Below are 16,479 nucleotides of genomic sequence, written 5' to 3' on the forward strand. Positions count from 1 at the left end.
TCTGGCTGGGGTCATCACAGACATTTTTAACACCTCGCTGGGCCAAGCCACAGTGCCGGCGTGCTTTAAGACTGCCTCCATCATTCCGGTGCCGAAGAAACCTCAAATCACCTCATTTAATGATTACCGGCCTGTTGCACTGACTCCGGTTATGATGAAGTGCTTCGAAAGGCTGCTTAAAGGTCACATCGTTTCCAGACTCCCCCTATTATTTGACCCGTTCCAGTTTGCCGACCGGCAAAACCGCTCCACTCAGGACGCCATCTCCTCCGTTCTTCACCTGAGCCTGGCTCACCTGGAGGAGAAGAACACCCATGTGCGGAGGCTGTTCCTGGACTTCAGCTCAGCGTTTAACACCATCATCCCACAGCATCTGGTAGGAAAATTGGAACACCTGGGCTTCAACACCCCCCTTCGCAACTGGCTGCTAGACTTCCTCACCAACAGACCTCAGTCAGTCCGGGTCGGACAGAACACCTCTGATGTCATCACCCTCAGCACAGGCTCCCTTCAGGGCTGCGTCCTGAGCCCCCTGCTGTGCACCCTGATGACACACGACTGCGTCCTCAGGTTCACCACCAATCACATCGTGAAGTCAGCAGACGACACAACGGTGGTGGGGCTCATCAGAGACAACAACGACCTGGACTACAGAGAGGAGGTGGAGCAGCTGGTGGGCTGGTGCAGAGAAAACAGCCTGATCCTGAATGAGGAGAAGATGAAGGAGATCATCGTCGACTTCAGGAAAAAACAGCCTCACCACGCTCCACTGATCATCAACAGCTCAGCTGTGGAGGTGGTCAGCACCACCAAATTCCTGGGGGTCCACATCACAGAAGACCTCACCTGGACTATGAACACTACGGCACTGGTCAAGAGGGCACAGAAGCGCTTGTACTTCCTGCGGAGGATGAGGAGAGCCCACCTGCCCCCACCCATCATGAGGACGTTCTACAGGAGCACCATAGAGAGCATTCTGACAAGCTGTCTCTCTGTGTGGTGTGGAGGCTGCACCGCCTCCGATTGGAAGAACGTGAGGAGAGTGGTGAGGACAGCAGAGAGGATCATAGGGGCTCCTCTTCCCTCCATTCAGGACATTTCATCTCAGCGCTGCATGTCCCGTGCCCGTAACATCATCAATGACCCATCACACCCCCACCATGGACTGTTCTCCCTGCTGCCCTCTGGGAAGAGGTTTGCAGCATCCGCTGCAGGTCCACCAGGTTCTGCAACAGCTTTTTCCCTGCTGTCATCAGACTGTTGAACACTAGAACTGTTGAGCTCTAAACTGAACTCTGCATCACACATTCACAGAACTGTACTTTATGACACTACGGACCTCTATCTTGCACTATCTCGCACTACCAACTTTACTGAACTTGTATAAACCCTTTAAATAGAAGTTTAATACATGGTTTAGCATTCCTCTGCACACTCTTGAATACTGTTTTGCCTACTTGCACTATTGCATAATTATCACTGCTGCACTTTATACTTATTTTATATATATATATATATATATATATATATATATATATATATATAGTATATATGTATATATATATATTTTCATAGGGTATGTTACTTCTATTCAACTGCAATATCACTACTTTGTTGTAAGACGTATGCAACGGAATTTCGTTTTGTATGCACCATGTGCAGACAAGATGACAATAAAGTTTGTCTAAGTCTAAGTCTAAGTCATGTCAGGTCAGCTGTCTGGAGAGAGAGAGAAGTCAGGACCTGCGGGCGGAGCACCACCGTGCCACCGCCGCCATGACGGAACTCAAAAGCAAACTCCATGAGGAGAAGCAGAAAGAGTTAGCCATTACCAGGGAGACATTACTGCGGCAGCATGAAATGGAGCTGATGAGAGTGATCAAAATCAAAGATGGAGAGATCCAGCGACTGAATGCCTTGGTCCTCAGCCTGAGGGACGGCTCCATGGACAAGGGGATCCGCTCTATCCGTGTCTGACTATCCGCACGCCACGTCGGGCTTCGATGCGGCCGCTACCGTATTGTGTAGCTTGTCCCCAGTAAGCGTCGCGGCGCTCCGTTGCGGTCTCAACGGCCCGGTGTGGCGCAATGTCTGCTCAGGTGAGGAGGGGGGGCGCTTTGCTGGCGGAGGTGGAGGAGACGCGGCGGTGTCGGGAGACCGAGCGGTGTCGCCTCCACCAGGAGCGCGGAAGAAGCCCTGGCAGCGGCCCAGCAGGCCTGGCAGTCCCGAGCGGCCGAGCTCCGATCGGCTCATCACCAGCATCGGGAGGAGCTGAGCCGAACCAAGAGAGACTGCGAGAGGGAGATCCGCCGACTGGTAGGACTGATCAGATGCGCGGTGCGTGGCTATGTTCCCAATTTCGTTGTATACCTGCAGTGCAATGACACCTAAGGCATTCTATTCTATTCTATTTCACAAGAAGAAAATGTCCGGTTGCTCGCTTCGCTTTTGTCACAGCAAAGGTGTTGTAGTCGATTCAAGAAAAAAATTGGCCGGTTGCTCTCTTTGTTTTTGTCACAATTCTGGCAAATGAGTTTGCCCGCCTGCCTGAGCGCTCCCCGTTTGTACATCCAGACGGATGAGATCAAGCTGAAAGACAGAGCGGTTAGTGTTTTGGATGAAGCCCTGGGGCCGGCCACGTCCACCGCCTTCAGCTGCAGACTCAGGCTGCCGAGCAGCAGATCGCTGCCCTGAGGGATTCCCAAAGGGCGGGCCTAAACTACCCTGGAAGTGGGGTCAACGCCGCTACTAGCAATCCTCTTCATTGCGTAAGCCACCTCATCACACACTTGCAGTACGCATGACTTAGTTCGTTGCTGGAGGAAGGTAGCACAAAAACAGTTTTGAACTTTGAACGAGTGCTTGTGTGTGTGTGTTGCGGGGCGTTTTCAGTCTCAGGAGGATCGGGACACGCGACGGTTTCATCTGAAAATCGCTGAGCTCAGCGCAGTCATCAGGAAACTGGAGGATCGAAACGCCCTGCTTTCTGAAGAGCGCAATGAACTGGTAATTTATTGACGGCACGCTTGAAGGTTTGCGCTACGTTTGATGCGCGCCATCCAGCGAGGCACCCATTGCGCTTGCTTATTAGTTGAGCGGCGCGGCGAGTCGGTTGCCTGGTAGATGTCTTTTATTGGGAGCCAAAGCCACGATTCCGTTCAAACCGATGCAAAAGGAATGGATACGTTCTGGCCCGCGTGTTGTGCGTCTTTCACATCCCGCACTTCATGCTTGCAGCTAAAGCGACTGAGAGAAACAGAAAGCCAGTTTCTGCCACTCCTGTACAAAAACAAACGCCTGAGCAGGAAGAATGAAGAACTCTCGCTGGTGCTGTGTCGCCTTGAAAACAAAGTGCGCTTTGTCACCCAGGAGAACGAGGAGATGGCAAGCTAGGTAAGTCGACGCGGACAACGGCGGCGTGCCAACAGAGTCCACTGCATTTGTGTTCCACAGAGAAGGCCTAGTTCGCTCAATGACCTGGACCGCGGTTGCGGCCAGCAGGACGGTGAAATGGAGTTCCTTCAAGTTGTGGAGCAGCGGCACATCATCGACGACTTGTCCAAGGTCTTCAGGCAGGCGACTCGGTGCACGTACGGCAGCGCCGCGCTCGCTCGCTGTCGCCAGGAAACCTTTTCCGTCCAAAGCTTGGCCGGCGGCCGCCATCCAAAAAATTGGCCCCTTAAATTCCGACCTTTCAAGCAGGAGCATTGTGCGCACGCGTTTGAACACGCTTTAGACTTGTTTTGCCGTTTTCAGCAGCTCAAAGCTCCCGTTTTGTCAGCGCCTTTGCCACTCGCTGTGCGCTGAAAACGACGGACTTGCCCGGCTGCTCAGCCCGTCAACCATGAGCCGCGAGCGCGACGTCATTGTCCGTAGGCAGCTAGTGGCAAAATGCACCCTGTTAGAGTTGCGCTCGCTCCAACTTATTTTGCAAGAACCACACGGGAGACAAGTAAGTTCTTTTGGACACCTGCAGGTGGAGAGTCCATCCGTTGTACGAATGAAGTCTGACTCTCGGCTCCTGCACGAGCATTTTAATTAAGAGAAACAGGGTGGGTGTAAGAGTGGATTGAATAGAGGAAGCCCTTGACCTCTAGTCAAAACATAGCAAGGGGTGTTTTACGACTTTGTGTAGGAAGGGATAAGCGATAGGGATAAATAAGGGATAAATAATATTATTTATTACAGGTCGCAGTCAAAGTCAAAGCAACACAATGATACGATAAAGATAATCTGGAAAACCCTGACACACCCTGTAGTTGTCACTTTTGGAAAAGACGAGCGTCCCTCCAATCATCGCCGGTGACGTGTTTTTCAGGCTCTGGAGACAGGAGCTCATGTCAGAAATGTCATTGTGAGTCGCGTTTGTTTCTGCGCCGGAGCCGTTCGTTCCCTTTGCATCCAAAGAATCTCAAAGGCGGATTATTTGTGTCGACAGGAGAGAGATTTGCTGCTACAATACCGACGTCGAGAATCTCTGAGGAGGAACAAAGCGTGAGGTCCTGCAAGGTGAGTCTGTTTGTTTGCGGCTGCTTGGTGTTGCGCAAGATGAAATGGCCTTTTTCTCGCTATCGTTCCTCTCGTCGATTCATCGTGAGGTGTCGCTTCAGTTTGTTCAGAGAGATGTTTGCTTCCGCGCCCGCAGGTCATCGAAACATTTTACGGCTACGACGAAGACGTGTTGGTGGACTCGGACGGATCGTCCTTGTCTTTTCACACCGACAGAACCCCCGACACGGAACCCGAAGAGGTAGCCCGCCATTTCTGCCAGCGTATTGGCACCAAACATTCCTCTTCAGCCTGGAATCGGACTCGTCTTTGCGTCGCGGGTGCTTTGTCGCCGGTCTGACTGATTCTGGTACTAGTGCTGTGTTGCATTGGTGTGTGCATGAAGAGGCGGAGCTTCGCTACCGCCAGCTGACGCAAGAATATCAAGCGCTGCAACGAGCCTACGCTCTGCTAGCCCAGACCAGCGAAAGGGGACTACGACGCCGAGAAGGAGATCAAGGTGGCGCCCCTTCCCGCAACCCCCGGCCGGGTCGCAGCCTCCCCGTTCTCACCCAGCCTCGGGTGTTCTCTGGTCTGAAAGGAGGAGGAGGAGCCTCCCTCCTCCTCCTTTCAGACCAGAGAAAAGCTGATGGTAGAAATGGGTCACTATCAAAGCAGAGTAGCAGATCTGGAGTCAGCGCTGAAGCAACAAGGACAGGTAAGCTCATCAATGAGCACACCTTTTTCTCAGACAAAATAGCTACATTCTTCAGTCACTCATCCGTCTGGCATTACTGGACCAACCCCCCCCCCCCCCCCCCCCCCGAACGTGGCTGGGAAAATGCGGAGAAAAGCAAATGTCATTTTCCAGTCAACCAAAGAATTTGTGGATGAAAATGACACAACATTCCAAAGCTGTCCACGCGTTTGTCTCTTCTAGAATGTCAAGTGGGTGGAGGAGAAGCAGCTGCTGCGTCAGAGCAATCAGCAGTTGGCCGAAAAGGTGACGGAAAGAAAGGCGCTGGGCGGAGTCGCTTGGCGTCACACCTGTCGGGAAGCCCCGCAGATGAGGTCTGACTGTCTTTTCAGGTCAGGCGGATGGAGGCGGAAGAAGCGCGTCTGAAAGAGCACATCCAGGATATCCGAGACCAAAACGAACTGCTTGAGTTCCGCATCCTGGAGCTGGAGGTGGGAAGACTCGCACAAGCGTGTTGAGGCCAGAGATGTGACGGACGGACGGACGGACGGACGGACGGATGCATGCCTCTGCCTTTCAGGAGAGGGAGTGGCGCTCCCCCGTCTTGAAGTTTCTGCAAGTCCGTTTCCCAGACGGCCTCAGCCCTTTGCAGATCTACTGCGAGGCCGAGGGCGTGAGCGTACGTAAGGCGTCCCTCGCAACCCTAACCTTAACCCGAGGTCCCAGAACACCTTACATTGCTCCTTGCGCCTTTCCCCCGGACATCGTCATCAGTGATCTGATGAAGAAGCTGGACATCCTGGGCTATAACGCCGTAAGTGTATGTCGAACTCCTTATGTTCGCACTCCACGAGACTCGGCGGCTCAAATGTGACTTTTGGAAGGCTTTGCGCTGAAAGAAGCTTGTTGACGCTGTGCCTTTGGGCTCTTGCAGAATCTCACCAGCGAGGAGCAGGTGGTCGTGATTCACGCCAGGACCCTTCTCACCCTAGCCGAGAAGGTAACACGCACGTCCACGCACGCTCTCGCATTCTGCTTATGTGACAGCAGCCTTTCCTCAGTGGTTAGAATACATCAAAGTGACCAAGTCAACACTTCAACAGAAGATGTTGGACATTGAAAGTGAGAAGGTAGACAGACACGCGACATCAGCCAAGGGGAACTCCGGCAATGTGCCCCAACAATTCTGACCTTGAGCTGTGCTAGGATATGTTCTGCAAGCAGAAGGGCTACCTGGATGAAGAGTTGGACTTCAGGAAGTGTTCCATGGACCAGGCTCATAAGGTAAGCCGCCCTCAAATCTCCCGCCGGACCACTGATGGACGAGGATTGCGGCCCAGAGGATCCTGGAGCTGGAGGCCATGTTGTACGAGGCGCTACCGCAGCGGGACTGCCCCGCCACGGACGGCGAAAAAGCCAGCCACGCTGGCGTGAATGACGTGCTGACGGCGGATCAGAGAGAAGAGCTTAGGAGCGCCGTGGACCAATGGAAGCGAGCCCTGATGTGCGAGTTGAGGGAGCGCGACGCTTGCATCCTCCAAGAGAGAATGGATCTGCTGCACAGCGCGCAACAGGTAAGGGCCCAAAGCCAGCCCGGCACTTACTTGCACGCTTACTGGCTTTTGAATGCCACTTTCCATTTGTCCGTCCTAGAGGAACAAAGAGCTGAAAGAATTCATCGAAGCTCAGAAGAGACAAATCAAACAATTGGAGGAGAAGTTTCTGTTTCTCTTTCTATTCTTCTCCTTGGCCTTCATTCTGTGGCCCTAACACCAGCTGGTGAGTGAGCTCCAGCGGCACCGCACTCGACACCTCCGATACACTGCCAGCCGGTCTCAGACGTTGGCAGACGCTCCGATGCCAACGTATACCCCCCGCCACGGTGACAGAGGCACCGCGTCACACCGGCGCTCATCCAATCAGAAGGCAGGAAAAGCAAATTCACATGCAGGGCACTTTTGAACCAGAAGAGAGCGCCACAAAAAACGGTTGTTGCCCCAAACGCGCACTAAAAAGGGTCAGAATAACAAGAGTCCCACTGGCCAGCCGGGGCCACCCGTCCAGCTGTTTCTTCAGGGGGGAAAAAAATTGGAGTCACCGGTGAGTACATTTTGCATTTAGCTCTGCTTTTCTGCTTCTGTCTTCAAGTGTGTGGCATCCTGCGATCAAAGAGTCAGCCAACCCCAAAGCGGTTGACCTCAACGTCCCACCACCATGCCTACCAGAGCAGGTGACGTGATGCTTTGGACATCCTTCCGTCTCAGATGCCCAAAAGTACTCTTTGCCACATCTGCGGCAATACGGTGTCTTTTCAAAGGTGCAAATAAATCCAGCGTGGGCGGAACACGCACGTCTTCGGTTTTTCCCGCTTTGTTTGTGTGACAGCTGTTGTGAAAATTTTATACAAATAAAGTTGTATAGTACAGGTTTGGCCAAGCCGCAACTCCCGAACCGCATGCGGCTCTTTTATGTTCATATCAACATTTGTGTGTGTGTGTGTGTGTGGGGGGGGGGGGGGGGGGGGTTGTGCGTGTTGGCTTCACTTGAGTTCAATTTGGTATTTTGGTCAAAAGCGCATGTGGTGAAATTCCACAAAGTAGGATGGGCAAACACATTTCTTTAAACTATGAGTGTCAATTGGGCTCTCGAAATGGCAGGGAAAAGATGCACAGCAAAACGAAAATACGTAGATGAACACAGGACGTTTTAATCAGAGTGGGAAAGTTTCTATTTTTTGTTGAACGTGATGGCAAACCATTCTGCCTGATATGTCAGACCTCAGCGCATTTCAAAGATTCAAATCTTCAGCGCCATGCACTTCAGCTCACTCCATGCTAACATTGATCAGGCGTCGAACCCGCATCATCATGCTTAAGAGGTGGCCATGCTAACCAGTGCGCCATTATGTCAACGCATAATAACTAAGTCTACTGGTCAAAACAGCGGTTACTATATGACGTCGCTACGTCGTGGTCACGTGACGCAGACAAGACGTCAATGGACGTGGGCAGAGTTAACTTGTTTAAAAGGGAGTAGGCAGAAGAAATATTTAATTTATTTAAATCTATTTTGAGTGCACACCATTATGCCAATGCATAACAACTGTAAATCTACTAAACAAAACAGCGGTTGCTATATGACATCTGCCACGTCGTGGTCACGTGACATACGTGACGTCGATGGGCGTAACTTTCGCCGGAATTCAAATCCGCGGGGAGAGTTAACTTGTTTAAAAGAGAGTGGGCAGAAGAATTATTTAATTTATTTAAATCTATTTGGTGTGTGCGCCATTATGTCAATGCATAACAACTGTAAGTCTACTAAACAAAACAGCGGTTGCTATATGACGTCTGCCACGTCGTGGTCACGTGACGCGGACGTGACGTCGACGCCTACTTTACATCCCACCGATCACAGGACCCCTCGGCTGCATAACCGTGCCCCCTTCCCAACCAATCGGATTTGCTATACGCGAAAACGACGCCAATGGAAAGAGCTTCCGCCCAAATTTAAATCCGTGGGCGTGGCTCGCAGCAGGAAGTAGGAAAATGGCGGCGATGTTGACAAAGACACAGCGGATGGTAACAAACGACTAACAAGAGAAATATTTTTATTTTCTGCTTGCAACTGGACCGTCCAGAGCGTACACGGTAAGTACAACTCATCGTTTTTAAAAAGAAGTACTTTTGTTGCCCTGAAAAGCGAGTGAGCGTGGCGTTTGTGGGGGACGTCGAATTTCGACGATTCTTTCTGGTCAACGGTTGTAAATGATTGTGTTGATTAAAAAAGAAAACTTGATGTAACTCTACTTTTAACTGCCGTTTCAGATAGATTTGGAATTGCATCACATCCAATTTTGCCTAGAGCGTACACGGTAAGTAACACTCGTTGTGTTTAAGGAGATTTACGTTTGTAATAGCAGAAGTGTAGCCGCGTTGCGTTGTACGTGTGAATGTTGGTCCGGGCGAAATGTTAATGTTTAATTTCATTCCTTTAGGTTCCACGGTGTTTGTTGGCTGCAAGTTTTCCACTGCAAGAAGAGGCTCATATCATTGACCAGGAGCGAGCTACAATGGTGAGTAGCCATAACATTTATGTTAAACACTTCCTATTTCATGTCTAACAGTACTTGATTTAACAAATAACCATAAATAAATACAGTGTGGGCACTGAAGTTAACATATGTGATTATACTGCCTAATCTGTCACCGAGTAGATTGTTGCAAAGTAATATAAGATCCAAAGTTGTAATTCAGAATAGTTTTCAAAAGAAGGCCATTAGAATTATATACAAGTCTGATTACCCTGAACAAGCTATTAATTAAATCACAAATTCTTCAATTCAAAGATTTGGTAGATTATCAGACAAATAATGTCTAACAGTAATTGATTTAACACATCACGATAAGTAGATTGAGTGTGGGCACTCTCAAGTTAACATATGTGATTATACTGCCTAATCTGTTACAGAGTATGTTGTTGCCAAGTAATGTAGAATAGATCCAAAGTAGTAATCCAGAATAGTTTTGAAGAGGCCATTAGAATGATAAACAAATCTGATTACCTTGAACATAATAACAAGCTAAGTGTTTAATATGTCCTATGAAGTCAAAATTGGGCACCATCATGTGGTGAAATTTGGAATTGCATCACATCCAATTTTGCCTGGGAACAAACACATTACATAAATCTTAGTTTTGAATAAGCCACTCCTTCTCAAACAAGTAAACTCTGCCCATTTTGCGCAGTAGATGTTCTGTTAATATCTAGTATTTATACAAAGTCATAATTTAAATTGCTTTCAACCTTCATTCATCGGTTCAACCAACATTACTCGCTCTTATTACCAACTTGTATTGATTTAACTAAGCGTTTAATACTTCCTATCAGGTCTCAAATCGAGATTTGGCAAAATACAATTTCAGCAAATCCAATTTTGCCAGGGAACAAAAATAGATTAAATAAACTAAATAAGTCCTCTTCCCATTAAATAAATCAGAAAAGTCTGTCTTGTAACCAGTCCTCTTCAAACAAGTAAAGTCTGCCCATTTTGTGCCGTAGAATTTGTGTCTATGCCTAGTATTTAAACAAAATCATAATTTAAACGACTTCTTTCCTTCATTCACTTTGGAAATTTGGAATTGCAGCAAATCGAATTTTGGCAGGGAACAAAAATAGATCAATTAAACTAAATAAGTCTTCTTCCCATTAAATAAATTAAAAAAGTCTGTCTTGTAACCAGTCCTTTTCAAACAAGTAAAGTCTGCCCATTTTGTGCCGTCGATTTTGTGTTAATGCCTAGTATTTATACAAAATCATAATTTAAAGGACTTCATTCCTTCATTCACTTTGGAAATTTGGAATTGCAGCACATCAAATTTTGCCTGGGAAGAAAAGTAGATTAAATAAATTTAATAAGTCTTACTACTTCCCATTAAATAAATTAAATACGTCTTACTTGTTCCCACTCCTTTTCAAAACAGTAGTTTAAAACGAGGGCCCTTCACTCAATCTTTAACCTCAACCCCGCACGTTGTGTTGTATCTGTGAATGTTGGTTGTGGCCAAATGATAGTTTTCTTTCATTCGTTTAGGTTCCAAGAAAACTTGATGTAACTCTACTTTTAACTGCCGTTTCAGATAAGCGGGTATTACGTCGCAGTCAAATGCCGCGGATATGACGTAATTGCCCGAACCTCCGCCAAAATTCAAATCTGTTGGCGCGATGGCCGTGAGCCACTGAGCAGCGACGATTATCAACAGAAATATCTTTATTTTCTGCTTGCAACTGGACCGTCTAGAGCGTACACGGTAAGTAACACTCATTGTGTTTAAGGAGATTTACGTTTGTAATAGCAGAAGTGTAGCCGCGTTGCGTTGTACGTGTGAAAATTGGTCGAGGCGAAATGTTAATGTTTAATTTCATTCCTTTAGGTTCCACGGTGTTTGTTGGCTGCAAGTTTTCCACTGCAAGAAGAGGCTCGTATCATTGATCAGGAGCGAGCTACAATGGTGAGTAGCCATAACATTTATGTTAAACACTTCCTATTTCATGTCTAACAGTACTTGATTTAACAAATAACCATAAATAAATACAGTGTGGGCACTGAAGTTAACATATGTGATTATACTGCCTAATCTGTCACGGAGTAGATTGTTGCAAAGTAATATAAGATCCAAAGTTGTAATTCAGAATAGTTTTCAAAAGAAGGCCATTAGAATTATATACAAGTCTGATTACCCTGAACAAGCTATTAATTAAATCACAAATTCTTCAATTCAAAGATTTGGTAGATTATCAGACAAATAATGTCTAACAGTAATTGATTTAACACATCACGATAAGTAGATTGAGTGTGGGCACTCTCAAGTTAACATATGTGATTATACTGCCTAATCTGTTACAGAGTATGTTGTTGCCAAGTAATGTAGAATAGATCCAAAGTAGTAATCCAGAATAGTTTTGAAGAGGCCATTAGAATGATAAACAAATCTGATTACCTTGAACATAATAACAAGCTAAGTGTTTAATATGTCCTATGAAGTCAAAATTGGGCACCATCATGTGGTGAAATTTGGAATTGCATCACATCCAATTTTGCCTGGGAACAAACAGATTACATAAATCTTAGTTTTGAATAAGCCACTCCTTCTCAAACAAGTAAACTCTGCCCATTTTGCGCAGTAGATGTTCTGTTAATATCTAGTATTTATACAAAGTCATAATTTAAATTGCTTTCAACCTTCATTCATCGGTTCAACCAACATTACTCGCTCTTATTACCAACTTGTATTGATTTAACTAAGCGTTTAATACTTCCTATCAGGTCTCAAATCGAGATTTGGCAAAATACAATTTCAGCAAATCCAATTTTGCCAGGGAACAAAAATAGATTAAATAAACTAAATAAGTCCTCTTCCCATTAAATAAATCAGAAAAGTCTGTCTTGTAACCAGTCCTCTTCAAACAAGTAAAGTCTGCCCATTTTGTGCCGTAGATTTTGTGTCTATGCCTAGTATTTAAACAAAATCATAATTTAAACGACTTCTTTCCTTCATTCACTTTGGAAATTTGGAATTGCAGCAAATCGAATTTTGGCAGGGAACAAAAATAGATCAATTAAACTAAATAAGTCTTCTTCCCATTAAATAAATTAAAAAAGTCTGTCTTGTAACCAGTCCTTTTCAAACAAGTAAAGTCTGCCCATTTTGTGCCGTCGATTTTGTGTTAATGCCTAGTATTTATACAAAATCATAATTTAAAGGACTTCATTCCTTCATTCACTTTGGAAATTTGGAATTGCAGCACATCAAATTTTGCCTGGGAAGAAAAGTAGATTAAATAAATTTAATAAGTCTTACTACTTCCCATTAAATAAATTAAATACGTCTTACTTGTTCCCACTCCTTTTCAAAACAGTAGTTTAAAACGAGGGCCCTTCACTCAATCTTTAACCCCAACCCCGCACGTTGTGTTGTATCTGTGAATGTTGGTTGTGGCCAAATGATAGTTTTCTTTCATTCGTTTAGGTTCCAAGAAAACTTGATGTAACTCTACTTTTAACTGCCGTTTCAGATAAGCGGGTATTACGTCGCAGTCATGTGCCGTGGATATGACGTAATTGCCCGAACCTCCGCCAAAATTCAAATCTGTTGGCGCGATGGCCGTGAGCCACTGAGCAGCGACGATTATCAACAGAAATATCTTTATTTTCTGCTTGCAACTGGACCGTCTAGAGCGTACACGGTAAGTAACACTCATTGTGTTTAAGGAGATTTACGTTTGTAATAGCAGAAGTGTAGCCGCGTTGCGTTGTACGTGTGAAAATTGGTCGAGGCGAAATGTTAATGTTTAATTTCATTCCTTTAGGTTCCACGGTGTTTGTTGGCTGCAAGTTTTCCACTGCAAGAAGAGGCTCGTATCATTGACCAGGAGCGAGCTACAATGGTGAGTAGCCATAACATTTATGTTAAACACTTCCTATTTCATGTCTAACAGTACTTGATTTAACAAATAACCATAAATAAATACAGTGTGGGCACTGAAGTTAACATATGTGATTATACTGCCTAATCTGTCACGGAGTAGATTGTTGCAAAGTAATATAAGATCCAAAGTTGTAATTCAGAATAGTTTTCAAAAGAAGGCCATTAGAATTATATACAAGTCTGATTACCCTTAACATAACAACAAGCTATTAATTAAATCACAAATTCTTCAATTCAAAGATTTGGTAGATTATCAGACAAATAATGTCTAACAGTAATTGATTTAACACATCACGATAAGTAGATTGAGTGTGGGCACTCTCAAGTTAACATATGTGATTATACTGCCTAATCTGTTACAGAGTATGTTGTTGCCAAGTAATGTAGAATAGATCCAAAGTAGTAATCCAGAATAGTTTTGAAGAGGCCATTAGAATGATAAACAAATCTGATTACCTTGAACATAATAACAAGCTAAGTGTTTAATATGTCCTATGAAGTCAAAATTGGGCACCATCATGTGGTGAAATTTGGAATTGCATCACATCCAATTTTGCCTGGGAACAAACAGATTACATAAATCTTAGTTTTGAATAAGCCACTCCTTCTCAAACAAGTAAACTCTGCCCATTTTGCGCAGTAGATGTTCTGTTAATATCTAGTATTTATACAAAGTCATAATTTAAATTGCTTTCAACCTTCATTCATCGGTTCAACCAACATTACTCGCTCTTATTACCAACTTGTATTGATTTAACTAAGCGTTTAATACTTCCTATCAGGTCTCAAATCGAGATTTGGCAAAATACAATTTCAGCAAATCCAATTTTGCCAGGGAACAAAAATAGATTAAATAAACTAAATAAGTCCTCTTCCCATTAAATAAATCAGAAAAGTCTGTCTTGTAACCAGTCCTCTTCAAACAAGTAAAGTCTGCCCATTTTGTGCCGTAGATTTTGTGTCTATGCCTAGTATTTAAACAAAATCATAATTTAAACGACTTCTTTCCTTCATTCACTTTGGAAATTTGGAATTGCAGCAAATCGAATTTTGGCAGGGAACAAAAATAGATCAATTAAACTAAATAAGTCTTCTTCCCATTAAATAAATTAAAAAAGTCTGTCTTGTAACCAGTCCTTTTCAAACAAGTAAAGTCTGCCCATTTTGTGCCGTCGATTTTGTGTTAATGCCTAGTATTTATACAAAATCATAATTTAAAGGACTTCATTCCTTCATTCACTTTGGAAATTTGGAATTGCAGCACATCAAATTTTGCCTGGGAAGAAAAGTAGATTAAATAAATTTAATAAGTCTTACTACTTCCCATTAAATAAATTAAATACGTCTTACTTGTTCCCACTCCTTTTCAAAACAGTAGTTTAAAACGAGGGCCCTTCACTCAATCTTTAACCCCAACCCCGCACGTTGTGTTGTATCTGTGAATGTTGGTTGTGGCCAAATGATAGTTTTCTTTCATTCGTTTAGGTTCCAAGAAAACTTGATGTAACTCTACTTTTAACTGCCGTTTCAGATAAGCGGGTATTACGTCGCAGTCATGTGCCGTGGATATGACGTAATTGCCCGAACCTCCGCCAAAATTCAAATCTGTTGGCGCGATGGCCGTGAGCCACTGAGCAGCGACGATTATCAACAGAAATATCTTTATTTTCTGCTTGCAACTGGACCGTCTAGAGCGTACACGGTAAGTAACACTCATTGTGTTTAAGGAGATTTACGTTTGTAATAGCAGAAGTGTAGCCGCGTTGCGTTGTACGTGTGAAAATTGGTCGAGGCGAAATGTTAATGTTTAATTTCATTCCTTTAGGTTCCACGGTGTTTGTTGGCTGCAAGTTTTCCACTGCAAGAAGAGGCTCGTATCATTGACCAGGAGCGAGCTACAATGGTGAGTAGCCATAACATTTATGTTAAACACTTCCTATTTCATGTCTAACAGTACTTGATTTAACAAATAACCATAAATAAATACAGTGTGGGCACTGAAGTTAACATATGTGATTATACTGCCTAATCTGTCACGGAGTAGATTGTTGCAAAGTAATATAAGATCCAAAGTTGTAATTCAGAATAGTTTTCAAAAGAAGGCCATTAGAATTATATACAAGTCTGATTACCCTTAACATAACAACAAGCTATTAATTAAATCACAAATTCTTCAATTCAAAGATTTGGTAGATTATCAGACAAATAATGTCTAACAGTAATTGATTTAACACATCACGATAAGTAGATTGAGTGTGGGCACTCTCAAGTTAACAGATATGATTATACTGCCTAATCTGTTACAGAGTATGTTGTTGCCAAGTAATGTAGAATAGATCCAAAGTAGTAATCCAGAATAGTTTTGAAGAGGCCATTAGAATAATAAACAAATCTGATTACCTTGAACATAATAACAAGCTAAGTGTTTAATATGTCCTATGAAGTCAAAATTGGGCACCATCATGTGGTGAAATTTGGAATTGCATCACATCCAATTTTGCCTGGGAACAAACAGATTAAATAAATCTTAGTTTTGAATAAGCCACTCCTTCTCAAACAAGTAAACTCTGCCCATTTCGCGCAGTAGATGTTCTGTTAATATCTAGTATTTATACAAAGTCATAATTTAAATTGCTTTCAACCTTCATTCATCGGTTCAACCAACATTACTCGCTCTTATTACCAACTTGTATTGATTTAACTAAGCGTTTAATACTTCCTATCAGGTCTCAAGGCAAGATTTGGCAAAATACAATTTCAGCAAATCCAATTTTGCCAGGGAACAAAAATAGATTAAATAAACTAAATAAGTCTTCTTCCCATTAAATAAATCAGAAAAGTCTGTCTTGTAACCAGTCCTCTTCAAACAAGTAAAGTCTGCCCATTTTGTGCCGTAGATTTTGTGTCTATGCCTAGTATTTAAACAAAATCATAATTTAAACGACTTCTTTCCTTCATTCACTTTGGAAATTTGGAATTGCAGCAAATCGAATTTTGGCAGGGAACAAAAATAGATCAATTAAACTAAATAAGTCTTCTTCCCATTAAATAAATTAAAAAAGTCTGTCTTGTAACCAGTCCTTTTCAAACAAGTAAAGTCTGCCCATTTTGTGCCGTCGATTTTGTGTTAATGCCTAGTATTTATACAAAATCATAATTTAAAGGACTTCATTCCTTCATTCACTTTGGAAATTTGGAATTGCAGCACATCAAATTTTGCCTGGGAAGAAAAGTAGATTAAATAAATTTAATAAGTCTTACTACTTCCCATTAAATAAATTAAATACGTCTTACTTGTTCCCACTC

General features: G+C 44.0%; 1 protein-coding gene across 1 annotated transcript; it reads left to right on the forward strand.

Annotated features, from left to right (window-relative positions):
* Positions 1 to 3,244: 3,244 nt before the first annotated feature.
* LOC148382083 (janus kinase and microtubule-interacting protein 3-like) lies at positions 3,245 to 6,059 on the forward strand. The gene is made up of 6 exons (XM_088362677.1): positions 3,245 to 4,354; positions 4,439 to 4,509; positions 4,646 to 5,206; positions 5,429 to 5,491; positions 5,578 to 5,676; positions 5,766 to 6,059. The coding sequence occupies exons 3-6, from the start codon at positions 5,138 to 5,140 to the stop codon at positions 6,057 to 6,059; spliced, it is 525 nt and encodes a 174-aa protein (XP_088218803.1). The 5' UTR covers positions 3,245 to 4,354; positions 4,439 to 4,509; positions 4,646 to 5,137.
* The last annotated feature ends 10,420 nt before the right edge of the window (positions 6,060 to 16,479 follow it).

This window comes from Syngnathus floridae, chromosome 19, assembly GCF_059516105.1.
Source record: "Syngnathus floridae isolate MCC-2025c chromosome 19, RoL_Sflo_1.0, whole genome shotgun sequence".
Classification (NCBI taxonomy): Eukaryota; Metazoa; Chordata; class Actinopteri; order Syngnathiformes; family Syngnathidae; genus Syngnathus; species Syngnathus floridae.

Bases quoted from the DNA above. Each gene is read 5' to 3' on its own strand.
- LOC148382083 (XM_088362677.1), top strand. From the start codon at position 5,138: ATGGTAGAAATGGGTCACTATCAAAGCAGAGTAGCAGATCTGGAGTCA. The intron at 5,207-5,428 runs GTAAGCTCATCA...TGTCTCTTCTAG, and splicing joins CGCTGAAGCAACAAGGACAG to AATGTCAAGTGGGTGGAGGA. The intron at 5,492-5,577 runs GTGACGGAAAGA...CTGTCTTTTCAG, and splicing joins ATCAGCAGTTGGCCGAAAAG to GTCAGGCGGATGGAGGCGGA.